We start from the raw sequence: 17,412 nt of genomic DNA on the forward strand, positions 1-17,412 counted from the left end.
GGGCTTATTCAGCACTACACAGTTGTGGTCCACATTATTTGTAGTTAAAGAGAATTATAATTGTAGGTGAATGATTAGATAACATTTTGATCAAACGATCCATCATTAAGTTGTATTGACAAACACTTGATCATTGAGTTGTATTGACAAACATGTCAAGTGACAGATGACAATAGCTAAGATGAACAATGGAGAGAACATTCACTTGAAGACTAATAGAAATTAGCAAATGAAAAAAAATTGTGGCATGGGTGAGGAAAACTCTAAGTAGAGGGTTCTTGATAATTGTGGTGAACATAAAAATCGAAGGATAAGATAATTGAAGATGAAGCCTATTTCAATGGAGAATTGCTAGGATGCAAGCAAAGGTTATTAAAAAAATAGCTTGTCTCGATTTCAAATAAAGTCATGATTGGTTTTTTGATAGAAGAGACATATATATAATAAAGGAAGCCTATAAACAAAGAATTCAAACTTTGTGCAAGCCCCGCAATCCATAAGGTGATAATGCATATTTACATAAAAACAGGTAAAGCACATTGCTAGAAAATCAACAAGATAATGTCTAAAAACGGTAGGTTGCTCAAATCATATATAGAAATTTTTTAGTATCAAAATATACAATAGACTAAGATAACCAAACTTATTAAACAGTTGAAAATCAGAGCTAACGAAGACCAGTGGGAAAAAAGAAACATTTAAGGTAGAATAGCAACCTTTCCCTGCACAAGTTTTAGAGGCAAACAAATATCTAACCAATACTCTTGTAAACTGAAACAGATTTGTCAACAAAAATGTGCTTGAACTTTTCATCCAAATGAATGATTCAAAACCCACAAAATATGAAAGATGATTAAATTTGTCACGTGCTAGAAATGCCCATTTTCATGTAGGAGTGGTTTTTACATGGGTTTCAATAACTTGCAAGGCTTGGCAGCATTTCTTTTGCAGCCAAGTATCTTCTAGTGGTTGTATATTTGTTTGTAATTGTGGCCTAGGGTGTCAAAACCTTCTTAACCACCAATCATTGAAGTATAGACCATGAGTGCATAAAAAAGTGAGGTGCACAAGATTAGTCATGTTATGGGTACCCAATTTTTATTATTATGGGATCTCCCTACGAGAAAAGTTGCTTAGTTCTCCCAATCTCATGTTCTATCTAGTTGGATTGCAAACAAGGAACCCCCAAGGATTCCATGGGATTTTTATTGAAGAAACACATTTACATCATTACATGATATCGATGAAGAGCTCTGCTTCAAAATTTTGTGTTCTTTTGTTATGAGTGATATAACTCTAGTCTCTATCCAACAACAGGTATGAAACTTTTGGAGGCTAATTCATGTGTGGTTTCCATCCTACTTTTATGGTGCATATATTAAGTTTGATTCCCAAAGTTAGTGGCATAAGATAGTATAGTAATGTATGTGACTACCCCAAAGTAGGAAAATGGGCTTAGAGGTTATGTCAATGTATTGTACAAAGTTCTAACAAGAGTGCACTCTATGAAAAGAATATAAAGGAATGAAAATGCTCAAAAGAAAATAAAGCAATACAATGCAACTAGCCATGTGAAGGGAACAAAATCCACAAAGTGCAAGGGCTGATGAAGATTGGAAAGATTGAATGAAAACTTGATCAAATATCTCTACAAGGACCTAAAAGGGAGGAACCATCGATGCCATAGTCAATCACTTGAAAGGACAGATGCACAATCTGGCAAATCTAATTGGAGAATGCCTAAGGCTAGGGTAGGCAGGCATGATCATGCAAGGAGGAAGCAAAGAACTCCCTCTAGACTCTCTTCTAACACCTAATGTTGGTGTAAATCTTGTAGAAGTGAATGTCCATCCCAAAATCCATTTTGTAAGTGCTCATAAATCTAGTGAACCAATTTTATTAGCAACATTGACATGATCAAAGCCATTTTTGTGTGAACCATCCCTATCCATGTAGGAAATGACTTCCCCTGCATGTATGGTTTGGCAGCCAAAAAATAAAATTTTCAAAGGCAAAATATACTTAAAATAAAAAGGCTAAAGCCAAAAAGTAGAAAGGAAGTGAGTTGATCTTTAGGATGGTCAAGATTACACTCAATGCAGAAGAAAGAGTTGCCAACAGGAAAGAAACAATTGACTTTAGGATTACTTGCCTATTGAGGAGATCCTCATAGGCCATGAGTTGCTTCTTGATAACAGAGATCATATTGGTCATTTGGAGAGCTAAATTAGTACAAACCAATTGGACATTAATTTGTAGGAGAAGGAAGGTTCGAGAGAGGGGAGCCTTACAATAGAACTTCCAAATGTTGTTAACAATAAAATGGTGAAAGTTATTGGTGATCTCATTGTGGGAAATGGAAATTGTAACAATTACTTTTCAGGACCCAGGAAAACAGATGATGGTAGGAAACATGGTCATGAGGGAGGGTTGTAGCAATGTAGCATGTGAGTAAAACCAACAAAACTATTGGTTGGACTTAACCTAAACATAGAATGGGGAAGAGGAGGGTGGTATAGGAATTTAAGCCATTTCTTAACTGGAAGTTTTGCATGGAGAAGTGTCTATGTAGTGTGGGGTGATTATGACTAAGCTTTTGACTGTCCTTATTAACAACTCATGTAGTGAGGGGTGATTCTAAATAAGCTTTTGACTGCCCTATTAACAGCTAGATGATTTCCATTGAATTGGATCAACTAATACTACCAGATAGATAAAGTAGCAAAGTTAAGCCCACTACTAAAAAAATAGCTCAAACCTAGACAAGTTATTTGAAACTAGTTGCCTAGCCTTTCACATGCTACTAAATGGAGCTAATGTGTTTTGTGGACCTCTAAAAGAGGAGCTAGCAAGATCTTATCATGCCAATGAAGTATGTCCCTACTAGATCAAATAGGAGAAGACCAAAATATTGTTATATCTTATTCACAAAGATTGATTACATTTAAATGCATGGAGGACAGTTAAATAAATGGAACGAAAATGCTTCAGGAAACTAAAAATGTAAACGAATGGAAACTATTATCAAATTTTCACATAGACAAAACAAGCCCCCAAAAAAACAATTTTCTATTGCAATCTCTTGAAATAAAGTAAGAGAATCAATGACCTAAATAATGTGGAGGACAAACTTGCTTGGTAAAGAACTGTGAGCTTTGAAATATAATTTTGTATTAACCCAACATATCAGAGTGGTGCAACGGAAGCGTGGTTGGCCCATAACCCATAGGTCCTAGGACCGAAACACGACTTTAATACTTGACTGTTATCAGCAGAGGCTTTCGTAATTCTATTATGCTTTTTAAGGTTTTCTTTATCCTATTTTGCCAATAGAACCCATTTTGATGCCCAAGTTGTGTTTTTCCATGTGGTCTTGGTTATTTGCTTACAATTATTTGTTGCACTTAAAGAAACTCCATTCCCAACAACATTTTAGGCAATAGCTAACATGATTAAGTTCGTTCTTTTCTCCTATAGATAAAGAATATGCCTGCTAGGAGAAAACTATGGTAGTGGGTACAAAGTGACAGTTAGGTTAATTAATTTACTGACTTGTATATTTCATCACTTTTTCGATGACCTTACTAATCTGATTCAGAAGATATAATGAAGTTTGACTACCAAGTTTTCTGTAATATCATGAGATGTGAATGTATTGCAGAAATAAACTGTATAGTTGACATAAAAATGAACAACACCATTAGAAAAACACCTAAAGCATGCTTCATACCTTCGACTATTACAGCAAAATGGTTCACTTTTAAATGTAAAGGTATTTTGTCTGGAAACTCAATTTTTTATCTTTATTTATATCAACTAGAGAGAAACAGGGGTTCAAGGGGGAAATAAGTATAATTGTAGTCTCTGAAAGTAAGTGCTACAAAATGATTTTGCTAAAGCAAAATTGATCAGGAAAGGGCTATGAAATTACAATCAATAGAAACTAGTTTGTGGATTTGAAGACAAATGCAAGAAGATCTTGGAATTGAATGTTGATTAGAATATTAAAACCAGAGCATAGAACTGAATAATGTTGATGGCAAACTTGCTAGATTTGGAATTTGGCACTATTAAAAAAAAAGTTGTTTGAGAAAAGTTGGGGCATTCTGAGAATCGAACTTGGGACCTCTCGCACCCGAAGTGAGAATCATGCCACTAGACCAAATGCCCTCATGCTTTTGCCAATTTTTGAGCATTCAAATTCACAACATCCTTAATTTATGACTCTAAGTACACACATTTCCACAACAATGTTTTTTCTACAAACAAAAGTGTATGCATGTATATTATTATGAATAGCAAGCAATTTTACCTTTCATATTTCATAATAAAGCCCATGCACGGGCTTCTATTCACAAGGAAAACATCGCCAATGTAGTACCAAATTGTTAATAGCAAATGCTTGATTTTGTTGGAATATGGTGAGAAGAATTTGTCATGGTCTTGTAAAAAAGAGTGATAAACTTTGTGTGTGAATGTTCTTATGTAGTTAAAGATTTTTCTTTACTAAATATTGTCCTAGATTTCCTCATAACGTGTTGAATGTACTGGCCAATGTAGTACCAACTTATTAGGTATTGCAACAAGTGATTGATTTTGTTGGAACAAGTTAAGAAGCTTTTCTCATAGCCTTGTAATGGGCTTATTAAGGAAAAGAGTGACAAATATTGTGTGCCATCACTTTTTCTTTCTATTTTTTCCTCATAATTCATTGATTGTATGTCTAATGACATATCTTGATTTTTCTTAGCAAACATATGTACCCTTTATATCATTAAAAGATGTTTAATTACTTACCACTTCCTTATTGCCCCTTGCAGTGTTTGAAGAGGCATCTGGTGTGTTCCATATGGTTGCATGTAATTCATCCATCAATAGTTTTGATCTTCATTATGGTGTCACAACTCAAGGTTGGTTGTTAGAAAAATTACATTAATTATTGTCCACATTTTCAACCCATGAAAGATGCACATACTATTTTTCTCAACCTTTAAATTATAAGCATCAGAAGAGTTTAACTTTGTTGATATTTAGTTACAAGGAACATAATAAGTATGTGCCTTCAATGCAAAGTCAAGAAGCTTATTTACCCTAGCTCTCAAAGTGTTGTCTTTGACGATACTCACAGGTACATAATGGTGATGAGTCTTTATGTTATCCAAACAAGGTAATTTCCTTGCAAAATATTTATCTCTTTTCTTTACCTACTAGGTACAAGAAAGTGAAGAATGCATTTGTAGTTCCCTGTAGCCTACCTAATCTTCTTGGTGCCAATATTATGTTTGACAGTGGACCAACACTACTAGATTTTGAGGTAATCCTATCTTGTAAACATGGTAGTCTCTTTGTTTTAATTTAGCTCCCTAAATTTGGGACAATTCTCGTTTTTTATCTTTAGTACAAATTTGAATAAATTGCTTGTTTAGAAAATTTAAAATTTTATTGGTTGCTTTCATTCACGGCTTGCTTGAATTATTATTTACCAGCTCTAATCCAAGTTTTATTTTCTTCAACATTTAAGTTTTATTAATAGTGGCATGTGATCTTCGTCACATTTATCAATCCCCATGTCTTCGGTATACACACTAATTATTTAATCTCATGGTATGAATACCATGATAGCTTTTCCATTCTCTAAATACCCTATTTTTTGCCCTTATCAAAATGAGTATTTCTACTCATAGAAGAAATAATTTCTAACAGTAAAGGCTTTTATGCTAGTTAGATATGTGGAAGAATCCTGAAATCCTTTATTCAGCATACCATGACAACAAGGGAGTAACTGAGTGCTTCATTAACCTATTCCTCCCATCCCCCATTTCTATACTAGAATAAAGAAATATCAGTAGTAAATATTGGGTTTTCTTTGTCTTCACTAGTCCCAATGGATACTTCCTAAGTTGTTCCCTTCCCACTTCTAGTTCTTGGAATGATGTCAGTTGTAATTATAATTATTACATATGATGGGTCATACAAAATCTTCCAACTCTTTGTGATTTTTATAATTATTGATGCAAGAATAGTGAGAAGAGATGTCTATTTCTTCAGATCTTTTAATTTTTTACAATAGCTTACACTAATTATATATAGAAACTCGGTATAAATCACTAAAGAAATGATTGGGATGAACTCAAAAGATAAGAACTAAGACAATGTAGAAAATAATACATTATATGATCATTTTTTAAAGGGTGCTAGCTCAATGGAAGAGCACCTACTTTACAAGAAGATGGATGGTGGTTCAATTCCATCGTGCCCTATTATGACCAAATACACTATTAAATATGCTACTAAATATTTAATCAAATACACTATTAGATATGCTACTAAATATACGCTAAGCATGTGACTAAATATACTAAATATATGACCAAATATATGATTAAATATACTACTAAATATGTGACTAAATCAACTATCAAATATACAACTAAATATGTTAAATATACTACTAAGTATGTGACTAGCCACGTGATTAAATATACTACTAAATCAATTACTAAATATACCACTAAATCAATGATCAAAATGAGTGATCAAATACATGACTAAAATTGCTTAGCAGTAAATTTAATAATGCTATAAATGACTAGATATCAACTACTATTAGTCACATGACTAAGTTTAGTCACATATATACAAATTTTAGTGGTTTTTTTGGTCACATATTGCTATTTTTATACCAGTGTAAATCAGGTTGCTAGGAACACATTACATCCTCCACCCCTAAAATTTGACTTGCTTCCTAGAACTCGAAAAATTGAACTCATTCAAATTTGATTAGATATCTTACAACTTCATTAGAGAGCCTAAAATGAAAGCAATTCTAAGGTTTCATTATCATTTTTGCATAGAATAGTAAAAGACATAGCGCACGCGCGCGGACACACTCCTTTATTTATTTGGGCATATATGTGTGCCCCCATATATACTCGAATAAACATATATTGAGACTTCCAAACATAAAACTTAAAATCACAATAAAGGCATAAGTAAAATATCATCAAACCAAACAAGAATAAAAATCCCCAAGTTCCCAAATTGGGTAGTTAGGTCCCTAATAGGACTTCTAGGTTCAGGATTCCTATTTGGATCATGATTCCATCTCTGAATCAATCAATAATTTTTAAGCTTTTAATACATGCATGACTGACCAACACAACGTGTATATATAAACATGTCAACCATGATATAAGTGTTAGATGGGTTGGTGGGGTTAGAAGTCCATAATAATCTATACTTCCTAATCCATATTTAAAAACATATGAAATGAATCATAGGAAGTGTAAAATAGGTGACATAAAGTATCATCTAACCTCCTACCATACTCATAATGCATAAGAACCTAATATCCCAAAATACATCTTGAATCAAGCTACTAGGGAGGCATTACAATACATTCTATGCATGCACAAAAATATTTTATCCAGCGAATCATCATTTACACTCAAAAAAGACAATTCAAAGTCGAGAAGACACTGGCTCGATCAGATTTAGTGAAACTAGTGTTCCACGAGGATACGTCCCTTATGAGTTTGGGGTTGTACCCATCCCGAGGACAAAACAAGGATGCGAGGATGGATTTTGTCATCCCCTAAGTCGTCCCCTTTTTGGTAAATAATAGTCCCCGAAACGGATTTTTTTTTGGTAAGAAACTTGGGAAACTACTAGCCGCACCCTTTTTCCAGCCAATCTGGTAAGGCAAAAGACACCCAAAATTCTTTTTTTTTTAAAAAAAAATTGTTGTTCGCAAAAGCCCCAAATTATATTAAAGACATAATAAAAATATGCAAACCATATTTAGTCCATTAAACATTAAAAAACTAACTCTTCTACTCATTTTAAGATTTGACGTACTATCTATTTTAGTTGGGCTTCTCTTTATTTCATTCGGATTTCATGCATGATACTTGGAGTCTTTAGGCATTGATTTTTGCTATGTATGTATGTGATATTGTTATAATGGAAGTACTAAGCATTTGCGATTTGATAATATTTTATGTATTCATCTTCTAAAATGTCTATGGTGAATGGTTTATGAATATTATGATGTGCATATTTGAATTATGTCTCTACATATAAAAAGATCTCCTATGTTTTTAATCCCCATCCCCTAAATTTTGGCTTCGACCTGTACCTCTACCGGAAACACGTCCTTGTCCCCTAAAATGTCCCCGTCTTGGAAACTCCTTGGAACATAGATTGAAACTGGAGTCCATGGCTTTCAATTTGAAGCTAAAAATAGAAACAAGACAAACATTACCCTTGTTTGAATTGTATACCCATCAAAATATGTTGAAACATGTTGAGATATTTTGGCTACAACACAGACCCAATGCATTAGAATTACAAGATAGTACTCTACAAATACAGTGAGTAGCTAGGGAACCCTGAATATGCTGACAGCTACAGTATGTCTTCTATTAACCAATAAACACTCACTCGGGTGTCCTGTAAATGGATGAGTAATAATGAGATTCAAGCTCTTTTAAACTTGTTGCAGCCTGTTCAGCTACAGTTGAAAGAAGTCGGTCTGTTTCTTCAGATTGCTGCTCAAAGTTTGCAACACGTTGCTCAACATGTTCATTTAAAGATGCAAAGTCGGAGAAAACAGCTGTCTGCTTTAGTTCAGAAACAAGCTTCAAGAGTGAGTCAGCTGCTTGAACCTGGATGTTACATTTACAAATCAATTGAAGACAGAACAACAAATATGTAAAATTAGAAAGCAGGCAATACTATTGGTTGCTCCTAAACTCTGAGGAAAATTTATTCATCTCAGAAGAGCAATTTTGAATTTTCATTTGACTACATAAATCCAAGCTATCATATGGACACTGAGACAAAAGACAACATAAAGACTTAGTTACAGAAGCGTATTGGTCGTTTTCAAGTTTTCAACTCACAAGCACCCATTTATGCTTTGTCCTTCGGAACATATACATATTTCATCTGAGAAATGGTGCTTTTTTTAATTGAGATAACACCAAAAACAGAAGACAGGAAATTCTCTCACCACACGTGAAGCGTGTATCTCCATTTGAAATGCCTCCTGTGAGTTTCGAAATGGTGCATCACTGACCTATCAACCATATTTATTGCCATTAGAGAAAACATGTATTTAACAATGGGAAGTTGCCATTTCTGTTGACAAAATTATCGAATAGAGATTGATGTTCAGCATATTTTACCAACTTAACACATATCTTTAAATGCATATAGACTTATTGGAATGGAGGGTATTACAGTGTTGAATATTCAAGCCCTAGTCACATTACATTTACAAGGCAAAAGCATAGCAATTAAAGTGTAAATGGAATTCAACTACACCTGTTTACAAACATGAATTACACAGTAAATTAAAAAACGCATTATACTGCAACAAATTTGTAAAACATGAACTTATAAGCAAAACCTAGAGAGATCTTTCAAAGAAGGTAATAACCCGTTATTTTCTGCGTTGGACAAGATTTATAAAAATACTGGCATGCTGATTTGATTTATCAAGGAACTGGTGCTGATTACCCATGGGTAAATGCAATTTTTGGTGTTTTGTGCTACAATCAGGAATTTTGAATTTTGTGTAGATTCCAGTGATGTTAAACATTAGGGGTACAATAAAAATTAAGACCAAAGGTAAAATTGAAGATACATGTAATCAGAACTCAGACTAGGCCCCACAAGCCTAGAGTTTTAGTCAGGATTCATACAGATGGTTGAATTGAGGTTAATAAAACAAGATGCTTTCTAAAACTCTTAGGCTGACAAAGATCAATCAATGATATGACAAATGCATATCTGTTACAGGCATATTTGGTCAGACTTTTGTTTTTGTTCAGGCATCCGTTTCGATAAAATAGTCTCCTAATTCTTTATTTTGATTAGTCATTCATTTATACTCATTAATTTTTTTCTGTGAAAGGATTTGTCCAGATTTTATCATTTATGGCATAATCCTTCTTGAGAGGGCCTGTTGTGACGCTTTCACGTCATCACCCCATTGCAAATAGAGACCCCCTCTTTTCGCTTTAGGTGTGAGTAGTCTTACTGGTAGCATGGCAAAATTTTGAAGTCATAGCAGCATGTCATCTTAGAACTATCTTAGGTGCAAGTTCGAGTTAAAGGGTTTGTCTCGGGTATGAGTCAAAATCCTTGAGGCCCTTGAATTAGACAGGGCCAGAATATGAAGTGTTTTTGGAAAATGCAAGTGGTCTCACAAAGTGATCCAACTGCCATGAGGGACATAAAATGATATATTTTCACTATGAATTTCTTTCAACCTCTTGACCCTCATCCTCACTCATGCTGCAAAAAACAATGATTAAAAAAATTTTAAAAACCTTGCTTCTGTCATAATTTATTAATTTCAAATTTATCAGATTGAAAACAATACAGTGACTTCAAAAATTTTGAAGAAGACTTTGAAGTTTGAACAACACATTTGAGTGCATTTTCCAGCAAATAGCAATGAATTTGAGTGCACTACATTGCTGCAAAGGGTCAAATTCTGATATAAATCATTAAACAAAAAACAATGACAAAATGGGGCAGCATTTTCATCGTTTCAATCATACATAAACAACAGGGCTTTTCAATCTCAAATAGAGTGGTTTTATTTTTCAAGGTTTCAATCATAGATTAAAATCTTGCCAAGAAGTGGCAGATATCTCTGCTTCTTGTGAGAAGTTACACAAAATGAGAAATAACAAGGTTTTCTGACTTCTCGGCCACTTCTTGCAGTAACTAGCATACTTCTCGCAGGCAGCAGCAGTGACGCCCAGCGAGCTGTCTATTTTGTATTCATTTTGCATTTTTTAGCATTTGGAGGAGAGAAGGTTTTGGAGGAGAGAAATAGTGTTTGGCAGCCTTGTAGATCGATTTAAAATTCCCGATATTTTTTTGAGAAGTTACAGATTTATCTCCAATATTTGCTAAGAAAACTTTTTTTTGCCTCGCCGATAAGTGGCAGAGAAAGAGATTTTGAACTATGGTTTCAATCATTCATAAATTTAAATCAAGTTTCATAGCAGCTGCAAATAAACGATGTGAATGAACAAAAAAGTGTGCTGAATGCCTACTTTTAATCTTGCTGCCCTCCTCTTACAAGGATGAAGAATTTCCTTTTGGCTTGCTCCCTACAGCCAGCATACAATGCCTATTTATGTTTAATAATACTGGTTATCCGTTAACATATTAATTGTCTATATTAAGTTTGATGTCACTCTTGGGTAGTTGTACGTGTCGGTTGATAATTGTGTTCTTGGAAACTGTAGGGTCCTTTAAATATATTGTGCACTACCAAGGAAGGTAGCATGGTATTGTCAAATGAATTATAATCCTTGGCCGACCACCTTTGGTCTTCTTTGGCAGAAATACAGAAACTCAGATATGACAACTGTTCTACAGATGAAATACCACTTCAAGTGGTGTCACACTCCCACCAAGATGGGTAATCTACATAGTTAGATCACCGACACAGACATAGGCCAAGACTCTATTCCACGAGAAACGTCATTCAACAACTCCAAGGAATGGTTGTTGCAATGAACACCCAGGAAGATTTGCAACAAATGTTTTGTCTTAATGAAAATTTTGAGGCAAATCATGGACAACGTCGAAGATATCCAGAAGTTCGGTGCACATCTTTTGAGGTTTACAAAGAAGTAACAAGGGAAGCTGACATTCATGGAGTTGCCAAGATTTGAGGAAGTCCAAGAGGTAACACAGGTTTTGCAAAGCTCGCCCCTGCATTCTTCAGAATGCTAAGTGTTCAATTTTGACAAGATCAGAGATTTTTGGCACTTGCCATTTTTCAATATTGAGTTTTTCGGAATTGCCTCGAACCCCGAAATTTCAGGGTGATCAAATTTTTTTAGACTTGGCCAGTTTTCAGATCTGCATTTCTTGGAGTTACTATCGACCTAAAATCCATGAACATGCATATTTTTCACATTTTGTGAAAAAATAGTTTTTTGAAGGGGTTTGATGCATGATATGGGTCATTTTGTTTGATCAAGTTGTTTACTATCAATTAGAATTCAGAAAGGCGGTTGATTCCATGCCTTTTGGGTGTGAAGAACAGGGTGGAGATCCAAAACATGAGCCCTTCTAGTTAAAACAATGGAACTGTAGTTCAGTTTTCTTCATTTTAGGGGTTGATTCCAGTTCAATTTCACATATAATTGATGTAATAAAGGAAGAGAATCCATGTCAACACAATAGCAATCAATTTAGGAGTAGTTTTTCTTAGTTAAACAATAGATTTAATTTTATTTCACCATTTTATGCGTCGTTGAAACCCTAGCTACAGGTTTCTTGTTTTCTAAGTTGAAGCACTATAAAAATGATGTAACAACGATTATATATTTTATGCAATAAAACTATATGCAATTGGGCTTCATTCATGATGTGATTTTTTTGCTATCAATGACAAATTGTGAATTTTTGCAGGCTTACTCATTGATCTCAAAGAGCCAATTGTAAGTATATCTACAAACTTTTAGTTTGGTGTTTATCATTCTTGGATCATCTTGTTGTGACGATTTATTAGAGAAACATTCTATTTGAACCAAAGGATAAATTTGTCTCATGTGCATGTGCATCCGCAGCAGCTTCATGATTTGATGATTTTTGAGAAATTCTACATTTTAAGCATATTCCATTGACGATTGCATTGGCATAGTATGAATTGTGAGTATTTCAGATTTATATTGTGTGGATTTTCCACTTCTCTGATATTTCAATTCTCAAGAATGATACAATGATGGTTGATGTCTGTTAGGATTTAAATTTGGTGAATTGCTTAAAATTCGCATTACCTTACTCATTTGCATTTTTTTGGAAAATTGGTGAAGTATAGGATTCATAGTAGAATTAGCCTCATTTGCATTGTTAGCAAATTGCATACATTGAAAATCAAGAAAATACAAAAAAAATGTTGTTGAAGTGTGTTTTGCAGCCTTCCAATGATCAAACCAGCCAAGGCCTCCTTGTCAACAATCACATTTATCTTCAATTAAGCTATCTACGCAGTTGACATACAAACTTATTGGACCTTGGTAATAACCTCATTAATATGTCAAGAGGGGAATGTGAATCTCAAATTTCTAGTAGTTTTTTTAAAACAACGCTCAACAAGAACAAACATTGAAAGAGAATTGATTGATAATTTGGAGAATATGAAGATGGCATTTCAAGCATCAAAGGCATGGATGGAGGAAGTTGTGTAGGAGGAAGAATTCTTGAGGCGCTCTCATGCAATTACATCAATCAAAGAAAGACTCCAATCCATAGGTGCAATTTGTGAAGAATTTCAGCCCATCGGAGGAAGTTGCATGGTGCACCCTTAAATGCAGAAAGCTTAGTTGTGGGAAACTAGCTTAAATGTTGGTGATAGATTTTCTTGTGTCAAGTAGGCTTTAGTCAAGCTATGACAAATCATTTAAACCAAAGGAAATTTGTTTACTAACATAAACCTTCCTCATCCATCACCTTACTACTGTTCATCAATCTAATGGCATCCCTGACATCGGTGCAAGTGAAAAATATGGTGGTGAGTGGATGAGAAGAATTGCAGCATTTAAGGCCTTCATAGCCTATAGGAAAGACAACATGCTAGATTCGGGAAGAATCCTTGCCACAAGTACCACTAAATTAGATATTGTTGATTGGAAGATGCAAAGGGTGTCAATTCCTCTAATGGATGATCTTACTGATATACTGTTGAGATCCACTAAATTTGCAAAAAGAGAAAAGATCAAAGGAAATTATCTTCTAAAGGAAGATTTAATGTAAGCCTATGTGGCATTTAATTTTCTCATTGGACTTAGTTCTGATTGACCCACTATTCGGTGCCTTTTGTTTAACAATTTCTACCTAACTCAATTACCTTTGGCTCTTTAAAGCATTGTAATTTTCCTATTGGTCCAAGTGGTGGTGCTTTGATATCATTGGATGATAGAAATGGCAACCCTAATTAGGGTTTGTAGTGGATTAATCTCAGCAATTGATTATGTTTAATCTTGGTCGCTCATTGTAATTGAGCATCTTCTAGTGGATTAATCTACGCAATATATTATGTTCAATATTGGTTGCCCATTGTAATTGAGCCCTTATATAAGACTTGCTCTCTTCATTTGTATGGGAGAACTGTTGCTAATGTATTGCCAAATTCATTGTACTATTCATTGTTGTATCCTACACAGTGAATACTTGTGATCTATTTGGAAGTATTGCATGGTGATCTACACTCCTCACTTAGAATAGATTTAATTTCAAGTTATTAAGTAGAATTTTCTTCGAGTAATAAAGTTGGGAATAAGTAATCGTGAATGCATCCTTGCTTGACTCAATCATAGATCAACCACTAACAACTTACTAATTGTGAGTCTTGCCTTGTGTGATCAAATGACATTTGAATGCACTCAACTTCAATTCATTCTTGATCTTTGATTTGTATCCATCAATGGGATTAGGGAAACAATATTGATTTGAAAGTCATTTGAAGTTTTGAACACACCTTAGAAGCTTGCACTAGATGAGTGGAGTTGATGACAAGACTATATCTAGTAGAGTCCAAGGATATTCAGTATTCACTCTTTCTTACATCCTTACGAAGAAGTAGACACAGATCAAATTAGAAAGTTCAAGTTTAAGTTGCATCTCATAAATTTGAAATCAGAATATATTATAATTGCACACTGTGAAGCCATATCAATCAAATCTAGTTGATAAATTCTAGAGAATAGTGTAAGTCCCTTTGTGATAAACAGCATATCACATCATAAAACTAAGTGAAAGTCCACAATTAAGAAAGAACCTTGACATTGTCTCATTTGATTACGCAATTCGTCTACAGTGTTTAGCATACGAGCATCCTAATTCAAAAGACAGTTAGAAATTCAGCATTTAATCTTGGAATACTAAGTCTTTGATTTTGCATGTTGTAGTGGAACAAAACTCAAATCAACAGGAACCAAAAGAGTCTGACAAGAGGAATGTCCCTAATACCTATAAATGTTACTAAATAAATCCATATAATGCAATACAATCATGAGAAAGGAAGGGCCTGGTAAAAAGAACAAGGATGAAGAAAGGAAAAATAGATTAAGATGAAAAGTAGCAGAGAAAACAAGCAAATAACAGAAAAACATACCAAAATTACATGGCTTGTAGCAACTGCGTGCGCATGATTGGATAGCACCAGGACGACTGGGATGAAATGGAAGCTAACTAATTCATGCACTGTATACACTAAATTGCCTGAAGACGATAATAATTGGAAGACTTAAATGATGCAACTCCTAAATCCTAAATCACCACAATACTAGCTATGGAAAACAAGCACAACATTTATACAGAAAAGTGTGATCATTTACCTAAATCTGACAATTTAAATCTGAAATCTCTCGGAATGATAATTCCTTGACTTAGAAACCCTCTATGGATATGAGATTTTAGTGCAACTGGAGAAATTAGAAATGGAAATTGTAGAAAGCATCTTACCCTTGCAGCTTTGATAAGGTGAGAAAAGTTATCTAGAATAGTATTTATGTCTGTATCTGCCCGTTGTGTGAGAGATTTCTGCTTCTGAGCTGCAGCTTGAGCAGCTGTAGCAGTGGGACCAGAAATAACTCTTGCACCTAATCCAATACCTGCACCTCCCACACCACCTACCACTGGCTTATTCATTGAAAATTCTGCACCACAAATCATATTATTTACTAGATCTCCCCGGCTCAAGTTTGAGTGGCACAATAAAAGGAAAGAGTGTAACTATAATAAAAAGATAAACAAATGATTGTGGACTACAATGAGTTTTAACATGGCAAATAACAACTATCACTACAATGAAGAAACACATCTTGCAATATCTAGATTCCATATAATGAACTATGAAAGCATTTTGAAGTACTATATAGCTATATAAAATCTCATGGGGAAAATTTTGAATACAGCTCATCATTTGCCCTGGTATTTTTAGCACATAAAAAATATACCAAATTAGATATTGACTTGGAAACAAGAATTCAAGCTACCATCATGAAGAGGATATGAGCGGAACTCTAATTTACTATTGATATGGTGGAAGTAACTCACAAATACAGGTTGCATTTTAAGTTATTGCTTGAACACAAGAAAATCAAGGAACTGAATTCAAAATGATCCAGCTTTTTTCTGGCTGTCCAGCAGCTGTCCTAGGCACGGCCACACCAGTTAGAAAATTCGGTAATTAAAATCTACTTTAAAGTTTAACAAACTTTTCTAGGTGCCGCAATGCATCTTTTCTGGGTGTTGAAACACCTATTGATGGTTGATTTTGTCCTAGTAATAAGTGCAAGTTCTGTTTATCATTCGGCATTTATTTCAGTGAATAAAGTTGTTTTTTATTAAAGGAGTATTTTGTTGTCTTTTTAGGGCTCTAAAACTTATTTTAAGTTGTTCTTCTATATTTTATTCTCAGGCAGGTAGATATCATTATTTATTTTTTAATAGATAATGGGCCGAAGCCTAGATTTTTCTTTTTTTAATTTCTTGAAATTAATTATTGTAATGTGTGAAGCTTGAGTAGATTTTTTGTTGTGCAAGTGTACAAACTTACCACATGATTTTACACAATAATTTAAAAAAATCTAGATTGTAGACTTATTCTTATTTCAACTTATTAACTTAGCTTTTTTCACTTCCAATTTTCTATGCATTCAATTCAAGGCGTTTCAACTGCAGGACTGATTGAAGGTCAGTATTCATAAATTATATTCAAACCCTAGAGTGCAGAATCCACATAACATATACTGAATTTTAACATGGTATCCCAAGAATTATGTCGATGCAAATGGCTTCTGCTTATGCGAGGGAATTGTTGTTTGGTTTCAGTTGTTATGCTGTCAAGTTTCAATCATTGAAGCTGATTTGTGCTTGCCAGGCACAAGGATCTGTAAGAGCTGATAGGCGATTTGGGTGTGATGCCCAAGAGTCTTCAATGATCAAAGAGATCTATATTAGATGTTTTTGTTTCAGATCAATAAGTACAAAGATTTTGACAAAGCCCTTGAGAAGTTGGGGTTGATAAAGAACACCTTCTTCATCGATGAGTGTGAGAATTTCAACTGGTAGCTTAAAGTTATTATAGACACAAGTATAGCACTTAGGAAATTCGAATGAGAAAATTTTAAAACTGACACTCTATTTTTTGAAGGCTTTTCTGGCTGCAGCTATGCAACTTTTCTGGGCATTGAAATATTGTTTGATACCCTTCGCTATTTGTTGACATTTTAACTTGTCTCTTGCAAGACAGTGCAAAAGGATATAGCATAAAAGCTAAAACCTCTGTCCAGATTAGCAAGAGAAGCTACTTGAGATATAAAACTATTTCTATAAACTTTAAACAAGTTTTATAATTATGTAAACCATACG

The 17,412-nt window shown here is 34.2% G+C and overlaps 1 protein-coding gene across 2 annotated transcripts in view; it reads right to left on the reverse strand.

Annotated features, from left to right (window-relative positions):
* Positions 1-8,242: 8,242 nt before the first annotated feature.
* Positions 8,243-17,412, reverse strand: part of LOC149543442 (Surfeit locus protein 5 subunit 22 of Mediator complex) — a 65,341-nt gene continuing 56,171 nt past the window's right edge. Inside the window, exons 2-4 of one of the 2 annotated variants that reach the window (XM_089798235.1) lie at positions 15,502-15,695; positions 9,014-9,079; positions 8,243-8,618 (exon numbers count right to left, since the gene is read on the reverse strand). In XM_089798235.1, the coding sequence (XP_089654361.1) occupies positions 8,439-8,618; positions 9,014-9,079; positions 15,502-15,687 (432 nt within the window). In that variant the 5' untranslated portion in view covers positions 15,688-15,695 and the 3' untranslated portion in view covers positions 8,243-8,438. Of the gene's footprint in view, positions 8,667-9,013; positions 9,080-15,501; positions 15,696-17,412 lie in introns of both variants that reach the window. The other variant, XM_089798234.1, reaches the window with a different exon arrangement.

This window comes from Cupressus sempervirens, chromosome 8 (genome assembly GCF_028749045.1).
Source record: "Cupressus sempervirens isolate cs-2001-9-10 chromosome 8, ASM2874904v1, whole genome shotgun sequence".
Taxonomy (NCBI): domain Eukaryota; kingdom Viridiplantae; phylum Streptophyta; class Pinopsida; order Cupressales; family Cupressaceae; genus Cupressus; species Cupressus sempervirens.